The sequence below is a fragment of the Brachyhypopomus gauderio genome, chromosome 5 (assembly GCF_052324685.1).
Source record: "Brachyhypopomus gauderio isolate BG-103 chromosome 5, BGAUD_0.2, whole genome shotgun sequence".
NCBI lineage: Eukaryota > Metazoa > Chordata > Actinopteri > Gymnotiformes > Hypopomidae > Brachyhypopomus > Brachyhypopomus gauderio.
The window spans coordinates 16,283,780-16,301,506 of record NC_135215.1 but is presented as its reverse complement, the minus strand read 5'-3'; the positions used below and the strand labels follow the sequence as shown (position 1 = coordinate 16,301,506).

Genomic DNA, 17,727 nt, shown 5'->3' with positions numbered 1-17,727 from the left:
GAACACATATCTCTGCGTGTTCTCTAGCTTCTGTGCAACAAGCGACAAAATGGCGAAACGTTCAGGACCTTACAAACGATACTTGGAGAACGACACAGAAAGAATCCCAAGGCGAACCAAGTTCAGATGGAATGCAAAAGTAAGTAACGTTTATTATAAGACATTAAAATACTACACACATGCCTTTAGACAGACGTAATGAATTAAAATGTGTTATTTATGACATGCATAAGTTTATGATTTAATCAATAATATTAACCTTGGAGAAAGAAATTACTATCTTTTTTCCCCTAACTTTTAAACATTCTATCTTTCCTTGTCTACAAGTAGAACTACAATAAAAATGGTCCAAGAAATACTGGAGGTGACAGTAGTAACACTTCCAACAGTGAAGATGAAAAAATTGGAAATGAGCACTTTGAGAAGAGAGGTATTAACATTCAAGAGGTATTAACACTATTATTCCCTACAGTGTTATTATAATATCGATACTAAGGTGTTCAGTCAGACATACTGTGATAGTTAATTTTGTCCATATTGCCCATGGAGAGCATCTCTTTTTACAGCAGTAATAATGTTATTCATACTGTACTACATGATTTGTTTTCATGACTTCCACTTTATATGTCTTTGAGTTGTCAAATAAACTTTTACCTTACTTCTGTTTGTCCTTCTCATAAACAGTATCTGTCACCCATTAGTGATTAACAAACACGGCCCAGTTCTAGTATCGATTATTTGTGGTACAATAAAGGTCTGGTGTTTTTTTATGTTTACTTTTAATGTTTTTCCCTTGTTAGCCTTTAGACATTGAGTATGACGGAGTAAACCCAGAAGATGATATGAGTACTGTATCCAGCAGTGAAGTGGACAATGAAAACTCCTCCACAACTAGCCTTATGGGTACTGACATTCAAGAGGTACATACACAAGTTTTGTCTACTGGCATTGTTATTTCTTTTCATCCAACTCATTGCTCCAACAACAAATCTTAAAATATGCTGGGCTAACTCCACACAAGATATTACTTGTAGTTAGTGGATTGCTGTGATAGTTGGTGAGAGCATTTATCCCCCTTACAGAAAGATTCCACTTTATTATGGCCAAATGACAAACTCCATTTATGAAGGCAGCAGAGGGCCTTCATAAATTCAATGATATTTTGCCATTAATTCAGTTGTTTATTCTTTTTCCCTTGTTAATCTTTAGAACAACATTGAAGATGACATGAGCAATGCATCCAGCAGTGAAGATGATGATGGTGAAGTGGACAATGAAAACTCCTCCACAAGTAGCCTGTTTGGTGCTGACATTCAAGAGGTACATAAATAATTATACATCACACAGTTTTATACCTTTTAGACATTTATATTGATATTCTTTAACCTGTAGTATGGGGAAGACCTGTCAGATTCTGAAGGAAGCATGCTTCATGCTACCAGGAGTGAAGCTGGAAATGATGGGGACAGTGAAGATTTGATGGAGGACAATATTGGTGGAGGAAGCACCTCAGAATTTTCAGTGGTATGTAGTAAATGGTTGAATGACAAAGTGCTAGTAATTAAGTTTAATAACTCACGTAAAGAAGATCATTTTGTAAAATGAGTGTAATGTAGACAATATAAAATAGCTATGACTGACTGTAGCAGCTGTTTTTTGGAGTTTTTGTCCTGACATGATGCTTTATTTTTAAGTTGTGTGAGGTGGAGTTGAGGCAGGTAGTAGTGCAAGGCATTCTGAATATCAGACTATTTCAAAATAGAGACAAAATAAAACTTGCTTAAGGTGTTACAGAGTCATGAGTTAAATTGTTCCATATCTATACAGCAATGTGGCATCACTCCTGCACTGTGTGGGCTTGTAGATAATTGCTTGTGTAGATCAGAATCGAACAGAATTGAATTTTGGTAGTGTTTTGGGTTTGGTCGCAATTTGAGTCTACATAATTGTGAAATATCAATTAATTGTTTTATCACTGCAGTGTTTCTGTTTATTCACTTTCATTGCACAGTCTCAAAGTAACACTTTTAGCATATGAACATAATGGACAATAAAAGACAGCAATATGGATTATGCCAAAATAGCAGCCTTATGCCACCATTCAGCAGAGGTGATAGCAAAATAATTGTAATTACACAATAAAAAGTAAACGTGACTTATTATTTATATTTGCATGATCCACTTTTCACAAATAAACTACGAAGGATATTTTAGGACTCATAGTATGCCTGAGTAATTATATAAACGAAGACTCTACTAAAGTTGAGCATACAGGTACACATACAGGTCGCTACTCTTTCTATTGGGTTTGTAGCTTTTTATAATATGATGAAATTATCATTAATTTTGTGATAGCCTAAGGTAAGCATTTCTAGAAAATTACATTTGATAAAATAGAAGAAAACATGCTGGACTAATATTCCTGCTTTGTTCTGTAGCTGCTCACATTTTTACATCTTTTGTCTCCCTTTCTTTCTCTTTAGGGCAACGAAGATAGAGCTGATGCTGGTGACAAGCCCTTGTATCCTGGGGCACCTCTTTCTAAAGGAGAAAGTATATTGATGCTGATGTCCTATTTGTTGCGGCATAATTTAACCGGTGAAGCGTTTACTCACTTATTGGAAATGTTTAACATAATGTTTCCAGGTCTTATCCCATCTTCACATTACCTTTTCCACAAAGAATTTGGAAGTTCATCCAATTTTGAAGTTCACTTTTACTGTGAAAGCTGTTCAAAATACCTTGGCATTAGAGCAGAGTGTCCCTTTCAGTGTGACTCTTGCAACACGGTATTTGACGCCAGTGCAAATCTAAAGAATGGCTTCTATTTTCTTGTGTTGCCCCTGTATGCACAAATTCAGCAACTTCTGCAAGAACACATGGTCAGTCTTAATGAAAAAACTAGAACCTCTGGGGTTCTCTCTGACATACAGTCTGGCAAAGAGTATCAAAAGTTACATGACAGTGGAGTTCTTGGAAAAGATGACTTGTCACTAATTTGGAATTTTGATGGCGCACCAGTGTTCAAAAGTTCTAAATGCAGCATTTGGCCTATTCAGTGTCAGGTAATTGAACTGAAACCAGAAGTGAGAAAAAAGCACATTTTGATGTCAGCGTTATGGTTTGGACCAAGTAAACCGTCCATGTTAACATTACTAACACCCTTTGTTAAAGAAGCCTCTTTATTAGAGACTGCAGGTATCGAGTGGCAAGACATACAGGGGAACTCTCATGTTTCTAGAGTGTTTGTGCTGGTTTGTAGCTCTGATTCGATGGCTCGTCCATTGCTTCGTAACACAAAGCAGTTCAATGGTTTTTATGGATGTGATTTTTGTTATCATAAAGGTGGTAAATCCTATCCATATGATCGACCTGAACCCCCGCTTCGAAATGAGAGAGATCATTTTAGTCATGCGATGTCAGCTTCAGATAATGAGCCAGTGTTTGGCGTCAAAGGGCCATCTCCGTTAATGAAGCTTTGCCACTTCCAAATGATAAATGGTTTTATTCCTGAATATCAACACAATGTGTGTCTTGGAGTCACTCGGCAACTGTCCACACTGTGGTTTGATACAGCAAACAGTGAAGCTGCCTGGTACATTGGCAAACAGATCGAAGAGGTTAATTTGCGACTTATAAAAATAAAACCTCCTGTTGAGATAACCAGGACACCAAGGTCAATGAGTGAACGGAAGTTCTGGAAAGCTTCAGAATGGCGAGCATTTCTTCTTTTCTATGCTCTGCCTGTCTTGAAAGGTATACTCCCTGCCAGATTTTGGAATCATTTGTTCCTTTTGGTGTTTGGTATATATACATTGCTTCAGGATAAGATCAAAACTAGAAGCATCTTGATGTCAGAACTGGCTCTTAAAAAATTTGTCATTGAATTTCAAAGATTGTACGGGAAACATCACATGACTTTCAACATACACTTACTCACACATGTTACTCAAAGTGTAAAAAACTGGGGGCCATTATGGGCTACGTCAACATTTGTGTTTGAATCCAATATGGGCACTCTACTTAAGTATTGTCATGGAACACAGTATATCCCTTCACAAATAGCTAGAAAATTTCTGCTGTGGAGAGAATTGCCAGAAAAGACCAAGCATACTATCACAAATGCAAAGGTTCGGTCATTTGTGGAAGAACTTCACTTTAATAAGCGAAAAACTGAAAAATGTGAAATATTAAATGAAAGTGTCAAGGGTTTTGGACATCCCCCATTGCAAGAAAACATCACAGCTTCGTATAGGCTTGCCATCACCAAGTTATGTGGAAATCTAAGTAATTGCTTCTGGTCTTTCAGCCGTTTTTTGGTTGATGGAGTTTTGTATCACAGTCAAAAATATGAGAGGCTAAAGAAAAGGTATAACAGTGTTGTATACTTGAAAGATGGTACATTGTGTTTAATTAATGACTTAGTTGTTTTTAAACAACACTGTGCACATCAAAGCCCTGCAAATTGTGCATGTACCAAACATTGCTGTGTATTAGTTGAGGTACTTGCTACATCTAGCAGGCCATTGTGTAAAGATTCACAAATAAATGTACAGTGTACTTTTACACATGAGGTGAGGAAGACTGGAAATGTCAGTGCTATATGGCCAGACATGATAGCAATGAAATGTGTTGTTGTTGAAACAGTTGACAAATTGTACGTTACACCTTTGCCAAATCGCCATGAACGGGACTAAAAGAGCAGTCATGAGTTTAATCAAAAATTGAGTGTTGTAGCCACTGTATTACTTTAAGATACTTACTGCTGTTTGGCTTAATGTTTTGTGATGAGCTTACAAAAATATGTTTTATATATGTGTGTGCATGTGTATAATGTTATGTATTATAATATGAATCAAGCTTGTTAAAATCCTCTCAAACCTTGGAAAACTACTGTCAATAGAATTAGCCAATTGTTTATCTGTTTCTGTACTGTTTAATAACTCTGTGTACATAAAGATCTGATTCACTTCCGCCCATGTACTATTTACTCTAAGCTATTCCACCCCAAACTACAAGTCAAGTATACTTCTGTATAAGGCAAGAATACTTAATTATACTTTTCTTAAGTATATATTGATCAAAGGTTTAAGTACAAGTAAAGGCCACATATACTTAAACTATTCTGTATACTTGTCAGTATAAGCCAAGTATACTTCACTATACTATTCTAAGACTAACTATGAATGTACTTAGTTTTAGACTTCTGTTTATACTTTTCAGTATAAGCCAAGTATACTTCACTATACTATTCTAAGACTATGAATGTACTTAGTTTTAGACTTCTGTTTATACTTTTCAGTATAAGCCAAGTATACTTCAGTATACTATTCTAAGACTAACTATGAATGTACTTAGTTTTAGACTTCTGTTTATACTTTTCAGGATAAGCCAAGTATACTTCAGTATACTATTCTAAGACTAACTATGAATGTACTTAGTTTTAGACTTCTGTTTATACTTTTCAGTATAAGCCAAGTATACTTCAGTATACTTTTCTTAAGTATCTAAAATATAGTTTATAAAAAGTAAACTTCAAGTATACTTCCTCAGTTTTAGTACAAAATAAGTATACTCATAGTACACTTGAATAAACTTCTTTTTGGTAAGGGTACCCTACTACTATGCTCATGACCCATCATCTACCCAGTACTACTAAGAAACTACTGCGATGACAAGATAAATTTCACACACCCTATGCACACACTAGTTCAGGGGTGCCCATTACGTCGATCGCGATCGACCGGTCGGACGGAAGGAAGTGTTGGTCGATCGCGAAGGAATGCGGGTAGATCGCATGACATTAAAAAGTAGCGGATGTATGACAGGCTATCGTCCATCTGCACTGACGGTTGTATGTATACACCGCCCCGGTAACAATTACGTTCGCCACACACCGTCCCACCCACCCCCGTCAACAATTTACACCCAAGGCGAGGTAGATCTTTCTGACTTGATCATCTTATAAGTAGCTCGCAAGCTGAAAACTTGTGGGCACCCCTGCATAGTTGCTTGAACAGAACATAGCAGCAGCTACAATCTGATACTGGCTCGACAAGGATCCAGAAGCAAAACGCAAGGATCCAGGAGCAATGTTCATGGTCCATTGCCTCAACTGCCAAGTACTCAGACCACCACACAAACCTGTACCATGAGTTATAGTGATGAGTTTGTAACTAAATGGACATCTGGACCGTAAAGCCTGACAAAGGATCATCAGTGATAAATAAAGCATGAACTATATAATAATTTTACATAAATACCATTAAGAAAGTCTATTTTAATTATGCTGTAAGTAAAATATCTGAAAGAAATACTGCAGCATGTAAACTATTCCTGCCATGTGACGTAGTCCTGGGCACACCTTGGTCTTCGTAAATAGATCATGGGTGAGGTTGTTGCCGTTCATTGACTAAAGCACACTGCTTTGCAAATAAAAGATTGTGATGCGGACTGTTTTCAATCTAGTCCTCAGCATGCCTAAAATATTAGTTCCCATATCTTCTACATCATATCAGTCTCATAACATCAAGGTAGGTACAGACAGCCACATAGTTTCCTCTGGTTCAGGGGCCAAAGAAACAGCTATGTCAAGAGTTATTTTGACCACACACGCAAATACACAAACACACAAAGTATCATGTGTTGTCTTGATAAGTATATTTATTTGGTCTTGTATCACCAGTGGTACCACAGAAGTCAGAACTCCAGGTGCTGTGTCTGGAGGAGGCTACATTTCAGCTTCACAAGCTGGTGATATGGTGACAAATAAGTGATTATGAGCACAAATGACTGCTGTCAAAAGATCTCATGAAAATAACAGGTGTAAAGTTATGCAATAACTCATAAGACCAAGTACAGACAATAGATTAGTGTCTGTCTGACAGAATACGACACTAACTCACCAGCTAGTTTTAATAAATCCATATAATTCTAGATTAAACTGTCAGAGCTGGTGAGTCAACCACACGGTGAAGCACTAACTCACCAGCTAGTTTTAATAAATCAATATAATTCTAGATTAAACTGTCAGAGCTGGCGAAAGAGCCAACCACACGGTGAAGCACTAACTCACCAGCTAGTTTTAATAAATAAATGTAATTCTAGATTAAACTGTCAGAGCTGGCGAAGGAGCCAACCACACGGTGAAGCACTAACTCACAAGCTAGTTTTAATAAATAAATATAATTCTAGATTAAACTGTCAGAGCTGGTGAAGGAGCCAACCACACGGTGAAGCTGGTACTGGAGGTGCTGAGGCGCAGCAGAGCAGCTGTAAACACTCGGCGTGTTTGATAACAGCAGTGAAGAACAATGAACCACAGGAAGCAGCGTCCTGTGGGCTTAAAGAAGAAGAAACAAAAGGGCAAACAAGGGACAGCTGAAGGCGATCAATAATCAGGGGGTTGGGGAGGTGCAGTGTGTGTGTGTGTGTGTGTGTGTGTGTGTGTGTGTGTGTGTGTGTGTGTGTGTGTGTGTGTGTTGTACCAGCAGGTGTGTCCCTCAAGCTGGGTGCCTGGAGCCCTGTGTCCGTATGTTAAAATTTTACTTTTATTAATGAATGTTGCTGTGCTGTCTGTTGACTGAAGCCAACTGCTTTGTAAACAAATTGAACTCCAATTACTATTTAGAAAATCCATATTACTAACTATGCATACCAAAACCATTCAGGCCATACCCACAGCTGGGAATGAGCCTCACGCCTGTGCTATTCCTCTTCAGCCTACTCAAAGTCTCAATTGCCCCAAGCACTACTCAACATCCTAAGCACCAGGCGTTTTTCATCAGCATTGCTGAGATTGTATCGGTTTTGACATGTCTTGTGTGACCTTGCTGGTAGACAGACTGCCTGTGAGCTTTGGCAGTTGTCATAGGAACGAGCATTTCATGGAAACTGGTTCTGCTTTGTGGCTCTGATTTGTTTTTGATGGTGCATGACATGAACGGACTGGAGCCAGGGAATTAGCTGTCATGGAGCTACAGTTTTATGTCCTGAACGTGTTTGTCCATCAATACATCGTTAGTTGAAAAAAAGTGTTAGGCTAATATGTAGGCTAATATAGGCTAATATATTCTCCTTGTTTTTGTGTTAATTAAATTATTTAATATATATATTTTTAAGTTGAATTAATGTATCCTATTAATCACACTGTATTCACAGTGATTTTTGATTTCCTTTCTGAAAATTGTGTTAAAATGTTGGGCTTCATACGTTTGAGGTGCTACCATGAAGGGTGAGAACCTAGCAGGCCATTAAAGATACTTTAACGAAGTACTTTAATGATAATGATACTTTATTAAAGATACTTCAAATGTGCATACAGATATCCTTAACATGTGGATCAGACCAGTTGAAATGTGAAAATGAAACGTTTGTCAAACAAATATTTGTCAATTGTGATTTTCACCTCAATCGAAATTTGTCCTCCGCATTTACCCATCTGTGCAGTTAACACACAGATTAGTGATTACTAGGAGGCTGTGGTGCACACATGCCCAGTGCGGTGGGCAGCCCTAGCCCAGCATCAAGGAGATGCCTGGGAATCAAACCCACAACCCTCCGGTCAAAAGACTGGTCCCCTACCCACCAGACCATGACTTGCTCTTGTGGTCAATTTAGACACACAATTTAAACATAGTCTTCATACTTGTCAGTTCCATACATAATCCATCTTCTCAAGAAAAAAAATAAACAGGATTCTTAAACAGTAAAACACGCTTGTTAACCCATATAGTTTTCATGTGGCAGTTCATATTTTAGCATTTGTAGGATGCCAGATATTTAAGCCACATTTGCATAGAGACATATACAATCTAATGCAAAAGACCTACTTTACATGGTCAGGAAGGGGCATAGCAATGCACTCTTTTCTGCTATCAGGTCTGTCACATCATCACTGTTCTGGCACATCAAGATCTTCACCAGGTTCTTTGTCTATGAGATTGAAGCATTGCAAAGGTAGCCTCTTCAGTGTTTCCCAGTGATCTACATTCAGATTCAAATGTCTCAGCTGTGACTCATCAAAATGAATCAAATCCCCACTAAGACTTTCCAAGGATATTTTCTAGGTACCCTACTTCCTGGATACCGTACTTCCCTACTCCCTTATATCAGCAAAGCACCCTGGACCCAGGTATGCAAAATATGTGCATTTGAATCTGCCACTCTGTCCAGTATTGTGCAGCTGTACCTTGTACTCTTTTATACATTTACGGCATTTGGCAGACGCCCTTATCCAGAGCGACTTACATTTTTATCTCATTTTTATACAAGTGAGAAATTGAGGGTTAAGGGCCTTGCTCAGGTGCACCTCAGTCATAGCCTCAGGTCTGGGGATCGAACCCACAACCCTCCGGTCACAAGACCTGTTCCCTAACTACCAGGCCATGACTGCCCTATAGGGTGTGACAGGTTCTCATCCAATGACCATCCATGCTGTTCTTCTTTGTCACCCTGTTTTCTGGTAGGCCTCCCTGTACCTCAAACTCTACATGTTCTCCACATGTTCTCCATGCCGAACATGGTTGAACATGGTGGTTGCACGTGTACAATGCGAGGCTCATTTTCTCTCCAGTTTTAGCAAATTTAGTAGTTATTTATCTGGTTATCACGAGTACTCTCCAAGATTAGTCTTGCGGACATCTCATATACCCGACAACAATTTTTGGACATCCAGGCTTACGCCTGCAACAACTTTATTGACAGTCTGTGGCTCACTCGAGAGATACTCAGGACACCTGTGCCTAACAACCAGGCTACGCCGACCGGAAGGACTCATAAACGGCATCAAGACTGTAAACAAAGGCGAGGGAAGCGAGGTGGGCTATGAGCTAAGCTAAAGCTAATGCCTCACTGGCTGGCGAGCAAAATGGATGAACTTCGGCTGCAGATCAGCACCAATAGATGGATCATGTTGCAACATGTTGATCTTCCTTGAAACACGGCTCAACAGCAGCGTTCCTGATAGCGTCATCGAGTTAACTGGGTGCTACATCCTCTGAGCGGATAGAACAGCTGATGGCTGCTCTGCTAACCTTGAGTATCTCATGATCAAGTGTCAACCTTTCTATATGATCGTCTATATGCCTACTGTCGTATCTACAGATTATGTGCTACCGGATGCTAATTCAAAGGAGCCAATGAAAGGACTGTATGTGGCCATCTGTAAACAACAGTCTGTACATCTGGAGGCAGCCTTCATTATTGCTGGTGGCTTTAACCACTCAAACCTAAAGACTACACTCCCCAAATACCACCAGCATGTCTCATGAGCAGTGGTGGACAGTAACAAAGTAAATGTAATTCGTTACTGTACTTAAGTAACATTTCCATGTATCTGTACTTTACTCAAGTACTTTTATTTGGTAAGACTTTATACTTTTACTTCACTACATTTCAAAGCGAAACTTTTTACTTTTCACTTCCTTACATTTACAGAAACATCTCGTTCCTTTTTCATTTTTAAATCAATGCTTAATAAAATACCGAAAGGTTAAAGTGTACCGTGTCACAGACTATAACCAATCAGCGCTCAGTAAGAGATTAAGATTTGTACGCTAAATGGCTGAGGATCTGACATGGCTGCAACAGATGGCTTCCCCCAACACCCCTGGCCTTATTTAGCCCAATTGTTTGTATTCCTCAAAAAGAAAAATGATTCATATTCCTCCTCTTCATTCCGAAGAACACATCGCTGTCATCATTTATGAACTCGCCGTCAAACTTGAAAAAACATATCGAAGTAAGTTCGCCATCAGATGAGTACTACCAACAGGGTGGTTTATATACCTGGTTAATTATATCACATAAAATACACTACTTTTAACAGATGCTTAGTAGCATGGCAGTAGTGTGCTAGTACCCAAATTGCACTCTGTGGAGATGCTAAGCGACAGTTTAACACAGGAGACTCCCACATCAAACGTTAAAGCCAGGGACACATACACGCGCATTTGGCCAAGCGAAGCGAACTTCGCAATTCATTCCTATGAGGGAGGCAAGGCAAGCAAATATGAGCGAGGCGAATCAAAATTATTAAAATTATTATTAAAATTATTATTATCAGGGTTGGGGGGCGGGGCGGCGGCGTGTGTGTAAAATGTTGGCGGGGGGTGGGGGTGGCGGCAAGTGTAAATTGATCGATCGATCTCCAGTGGTTGGCGCCAGAGTGAACTAGTAACTCATTGAATCATAGATGTAGATCGGAGATAAATAAGCTAGATTTTTTTTTCAGCGTGAGAAATCGGATGTGTGGTGTGTGAAGACAAATGCGTGTGTCTCACGCTATTCTTCCTCTGTTCTGGACTACCTAAATACTCAGGTCAACAGTGTCACCATCCTCAAAGGTATACTTTCCCTAATCAGAAGCCATGGAAGAATAGTGAGGTTCGGCTATTGCTTAAGTCTTGTGACACCACTTTCAGGTCAGGTGATGCTTGAGCCTACAGCTCATCTAGGGCTGAGCTAAAAAGGGGCATCAGGAAGTCCAAGCACAACCACAAGCTGAGGATCAAGGAGCACTTCATGAGCCCTGACTCTCAATGCATTTGGCAAGGCATCCAGGCCATCACGGGCTACAAACCCATCAATCCTGTTCCTCAAACCAGTGACGACACCTTCTCTGATGAACTGAATAGTTTCTATACCCATTTCGACAGGGACAATCAGGAGGTGGCCATCAAGGCCGTGCTCACTATTGACCACCAGCCCCTCATTCTTTCCCCTACAGATGTTTGTGCTGCACTGAGCCAGATCAACACATGTAAGGAGGCTGGCCCTGATGGCATCCCCAGACATGCACTCAGGGTCTGTGCTGAGCAACTGACAGGGGTCCTGACTTACATCTTCAACCTGTCACTGGTGCAGGCAATTGTCCCCACATGCTTCAAAACCACCTCTATTGTGCTGGTGCCAAAACATTCCAGTGCAGTCAGCCCAAATGACTTCTGTCCTGTTGCACTCACCTCTACCATCATGAAGTGCTTTGAGAGATTGGTCCTGGCCCACCTCAAAATCTGTCTGCCACCTACACTGGACCCCTTACAATTTGCCTATCGCAAGAAGAGGAGTACAGAGGATGCCATTTCCACGGAAGTACACTGCACCCTTTCTCATCTGGACAAAAACAACACTTATGTGAGAATGCTGTTCATGGATTTTAGCTCGGCATTCAACACTATCACTCCCTTCAAACTGCACACCAAACTCAGGCATCTGGGCATTAGCACCTCCCTCAGTAACTGGATACTGGACTTCCTTACAAACAGATCCCAGTATGTCCAGTTAGAGAACCACACCTACTCAATCCTCGTCCTCAACACCGGTGTCCCACAAGGCTGTGTGCTGAGCCCTCTGCTATACTCTCTTTTCACATATGACTGCATACCTATACATGATTCCAACACAATTGTTAAGTTTGCAGATGATACAGCAGTGATTGGCCTCATCAGCAACAATGATGAGTCGGCCTACAGAGAAGAGGTCCAGCACCTGGCAAAGTGGTGCCTGCCCTCTTCTACCCTCTGGGAGAAGATACAGGGCCCTCCCGGACCAGCAGGTTCAGGAGCAGCTTCTTTCCTACGGCTGCCACCTTACTGAACTCTTCACCACAGTCATGCACCCCCCCCCCCCCCCCCCCCCCCCGGCTACCTCTTACACACCTCCCCTCAGTGACTGTGCTTACACTCCCCCCCTTACCGTATTTCTCTAACCTTAGTTTTCTCTCCAATTTGTGTATATAGTCACTGTATATATCTTCTATTCAAATCATGCCATTTTCGCACTTTGTACTGCTGAATAGCAATACTGCTGCTACTGTTTACAGACCTACAACTGTACTGCACATTCCTCTTCCTGTGTACATATCTACATATCTATTGTATGTATCTCCTTATTTATTCACTACCTACTCATGTACATGTGCACTTTCTGCTCTTTTGCACTTCTGTTTAGATGCTAAACTGCATTTCGTTGTCCGGTACCTGTACTCAGGCAATGACAATAAAGTTGAATCTAATCTAATCTAAATGCTACACACTTGCCTGATGCCTCCTAAACTCCTGTGACGGCAATGACACACTCCCTTTTGGCTTTCTTGAATCCACAAAACCAGCCATTTAACTGTATTTGGAAAGGGGTGATACAGTATATGCTCAAATATACTGAATAACACCTGGGCCAGGAGGATGATCTCATACTTGAGATGTTTGTATGATACACAGAAACTATGTTGAACTTTGCATGACGATCTGCGTGGAGTATGTCAGCACCAGAATAAGGATGGCCACATAAGGCCAGCCATGTGCTGGTATTGCCATCTCTGATAACAAGAAGACTTGGAATTTGCCTGGCCTGTCTGTGCTTCCATCAGTAACACAGATAATGCATTGTCATGTGTCTTTTGACAGGTTTTTCCAGAACCTGTGCCAGAAATGTCACAGGTTGTCACAAAATGCCTCCCCTGTTTTTTCATCAGTTGACAACAGCAAAGAGCTTCTCATGGTCAATATCAGTGACACACCTGAGGATTACTGAGCATTGCTTCTCGGAAGTAAAATCTTGTATTATCACTCAGTACTGAACAGATCTCAGCTTCCCTGAACTCCTTTGCGATGCTGTCTTTGATCATCTAGCCGATGCTTTCAGTAACCACATGGTCGTTTTTGAAGTAACAGGAGGAGGGGGCCTCTCACTCTTCCACCCCGAGATCAGGAGAAGGGGGCTTCTCATCCCTCCACCCCGGGATCAGGAGGAAGGGGCCTCTCACGCTTCCACCCTGGGATCAGGAGAAGGAGGCCTCTCACTCTTCCACTCCAGGATCAGGAGAAGGGGGCTTCTCACCCCTCCACCCCGGGATCAGGAGGAGGGGGCCTCTCACTCCTCCACCCCGGGATCAGGTATCCTCTGGTTTTTTAATGCAGTTCTTGCAGACACACATACTTTTCTAATAAGTAAAAAATGTTCCAAAACATTATAATCAGTTGTCTTATTATAATCACTATTGTCATTATCCACCTCATATGCTGGCCTCAGTCTGGTCTAATAGGCAAAACAATGCCTTCCAGTGACTCAGTGACTTTCTCTTGGTGTTCTGATGTTTGCTTAGATTTTGGGAAGCTTTAATATCCATGTCATTGGCTTCATATGTATGTGCCCTCTGTGTGTGGTGCTTCATATGTGTTCCTCAGTTCTCAGATGCATGTGAGACCAGGTATCCATGCCAACCTAAATGACAGCACTGGTATATAAATGCATACAAAACAGTAAGCAGGAATCTTTATTGTAGGTCAGGGGTACTCAACTAAATTTGTCCGCGGTCCGCGGCGGGGGGTGGCGAACGTAAGTTGTTGAGTGGGGGGGGGGGGGGGGGGGTGTTGGCCAACGTAAGTAGTTGAGCGGGGGGGGTTGGTGGCGAACGTAAGTTGTTTATCGGTGGGGGGGGGGGGGGGGGGGGGGGTGGTGGCGAACGTAAGTTGTTGAGCGGGGGGTGGCAAACATAACACTCGTGACGGAGTGTTTTTTCAATAGCCCTGAAATAAATGCTTGTTTCAAGGAAAAAAATGTTTTTTTTTTTGGTCCGGACAGGACTGCGTTCGGGTCCGCCAGTTGAGTACCCCTGCTGTAGGTTAACCACCTGTGATCTAATACATCTTTGTGGTGAAATGTTTTGTGAGAATTGACTGACTTTGGCACCTCTTGTAAATGTGAAAGCAAAACTAACAACAAAACACTTCTGCTCATCTAAATGAGGTTGTGTGCATAAAATCACTGCCTTCCGAGACCTTGTCTCCATCTCCATCTCCATCTCTTCACTCTCACAACTGTATCAAAACTCTCCTTGTATTTCCCAGATCATGAGTAATTAGTTGTGTTCAATGAGGAGACCAGCTTCAATTACTTTTAACCTTTTGTTTGCTAGCATTGACTGGTCATCACACACACACCTGAATTCCCTGCAAAGGTCCTTGCAAAGACCTACTTGCCATTATTTCTGTTTCTTGTAATCCAACTATAAATAATTTGAATAAAGTAGTTCGACCTGATCATATGAATGATGTATTGTGCTCTGATTGACTTCAGTCACAATAGCATTCAATTGTGCACCTCAAATTGACCTCAGTCACACCTATATTTGGATCTGTGCTGGTTCCTGCTGTCTTTTTTCTCGATCTTGTTCAGAGACATGTCCAACTGTTTGGACTTTACAAAGTCATGTCCCCCCCACTTTTTAACGGTTAAAAAACAAATATCTAAACAAATATCTAAATAGCGCTGAATCTATGCAGACCATGCAGAAAACGACCGCTCCGAGCTCCGCTCCGGTAACACCCCCCCACTCAACAATTTTCGTTCGCCGTTTGTGTCCCCCCCACTTATGAAATCAAAATCACGTCCATGTATATATATGTGTGTGTGTTTGTGTGTGTCTATGTGTTTGTGTGTGTGGAGAGAGAGAGAGAAAGAAAGAAAGAGGTTTCACATATTCAGGTACAGTCTTTGTCTCCAACCTCAAATATGGCATTTGCTTTACACCATTTAATGTCTGGATGCCTTGTTTGCTTGTCAGACAGGACATAATGTATTGCATCTGTAGAAAACAGTGGTTGCACACTTAATGAGAAGATTTTATGAATTTAGGAAAGTCTTTAAATTTAACACCGTTCTATTTCACTTATTCTAGAGGTTGAAAGATTAGCATTTTCCTGAGTTTGTTTGGAAAGAGCAAATATGCAGCAATTGCTCTGCTTTTCAGGTAACTGCTTTCACTGTTAAGCTTTTAATGACCCTTAAATTGAAAATGAAAACAACAGTGCTTGCTCTTGACTAGGGTTGCAACGGTATGAGATTTTCACGGTATGATAACCGTCTCAGAAAATACCGCGGTATCACGGTTATCACGGTATCACAGTTAGTTTGTATATTATTAAAAGATACACCGACCCTTAAAGAAATTACAAGTTATTTTTGTTCAATTAACTATTTATTGTAGAAACCTGGAACTATTGTATACAAAATGTGTCCTTTAAAAAAATAAGCTGTACACATGTTTATATAAATACTGCAAAATTAGAGAAACCTAAATCATGGATTTCAGTACAATTATTTAAGTTTAAATTATTTAATATCTGATAAACTCAGCCTGGGTCAGTGTCTGATCAACAACTGTTGTAAACGTCCGTTGTACTGCCAAGTTGGAATATAACCAGATACTGCACGAAGAGAGGATTTATTTCTGACATCATCACAATAGAGATTTCTATTTTAAGGTTTTCACACCGAGTCTGGTTTTAACATATCAAAAACAGGTACGTTAGAATTTGAACGCATGTAAATTAATAGCGTCTTTCACATCCAGTGAAAGCAATGACCATAAAAAGCTAGGTTTATACTTTCACTAGTGACCGTAGCACGCGACTCCGCACAGTTCTTTTGTCTTACGTTAACAAATACGAGCCTCTTTTAATTCCAGGACAAAACATGAGAGAACGTGAAGACGTTAAGATTGGGCGTTTTGGAAATAAACAACCATTAAATAATGTGATGAAAAAGCGAATTATTTCGAGTATATGTATAAATATTTAACTTAATTAAGTTTAAGGTGCTGGGAAATATTGAAACGGACCTTTAAAGTGACGTACAAGTGTTTTAATTCCACCTTTTAAACGTGTATGAATCCTGCAAACGTGACTTTGTTCATTGCGCTGAGGCGCAGCGCGCAAAGTTACAAAATTCGAGAGGTGTACGACCTCGCGAATCGACAGCGCGCGAGACCCTCGCGCACGGGCGGAGCCACCGCGATTACGTCATTTTCGCCACTGATTTTAGTTTAGCTTTTTTTTTTTGTAAAAAAATGTGTTAAGTCTGATGCACTTTCTGCGATTCTCACTGCTGTGTGCTGAGTAGCTGAACCGGAGCGGAGTTGCGCATGCGCGGGTCAGTTTCTCCGCTGGCTTGCTTTTTACCGGTAATAAGCAAACGCACACGGTATGATAACCGTGCATTTTAATACCGTGGTATACCGTGAAACCGGTTACCGCTGCAACCCTACTCTTGACAAACCTTTATTTCTTTCCAGTTATTAATAGACTTCAGCTTCCATCCCGTAAAGTGTGATTGATGTGCCATTTCTGTTTTTGCTATTAGTATTCTGGGCTAAACTGAAGGGAACCATCTCAGGTCAGGCAGAAAGGCAAATGTGATGAACTCGTCTGTGCCATCAGGGTGGCAGTGGTGGAAGACTGATGGGACACAACCTGCCTCTCCTCTGATGCTTTTGCAACACTTAACAAAGTTTGTGAGTGGTAAAACTAGGGAAAACTAGTTATAGCTCCAGTCTCTGTAATTAAACTAGGCTTAGGTTAAAGTCAGGCTGTGTATTTAAGATAGGTTAGGGGTAATATTGGGTTGTGTAATTAAGCTAGGCTTAGGGTAAAGTTAGGCAGTGTAATTAAGATAGGTTTAGGGTAAAGTTAAGCTCTTGAAAAGCTCCCATTCTCCCTGCTTTTGGTGTCCCAGAAGAGGGCTGAGTTGTCCTATTGTGAGGTATAGGACTAAAACCCTGGTGCCACTCCATTCCCACCCATGGCAATGTGCCCTGCATCGGAGAAATCAGGCAATCAGTTTACCGAGTGCTCTTTCTGTATCTTAAACACAGCTATCCTTAACAAGCATGTACAAATGTTTTTGACTTCAGTATTTGTTCTCAGACTCAACTGATCAAACTGTGGG

General features: G+C 40.7%; 1 protein-coding gene across 2 annotated transcripts; it reads left to right on the top strand.

Annotated features, from left to right (window-relative positions):
- The first annotated feature begins 5 nt into the window (after nt 1-5).
- LOC143514632 (uncharacterized) lies at nt 6-4,974 on the top strand. 2 transcript variants are annotated; one of them, XM_077006060.1, is made up of 6 exons: nt 6-139; nt 331-447; nt 801-920; nt 1,210-1,320; nt 1,393-1,524; nt 2,484-4,974. In XM_077006060.1, exons 1-6 carry the CDS (start codon nt 50-52, stop codon nt 4,695-4,697), a joined length of 2,784 nt encoding a protein of 927 aa, XP_076862175.1. In that variant the 5' UTR covers nt 6-49; the 3' UTR covers nt 4,698-4,974. The 2 variants fall into 2 exon arrangements, with proteins under 2 accessions (XP_076862175.1, XP_076862176.1); XM_077006061.1 differs by lacking the exon at nt 2,484-4,974 and having other exon boundaries at nt 1,393-1,605.
- Nucleotides 4,975-17,727: the final 12,753 nt, after the last annotated feature.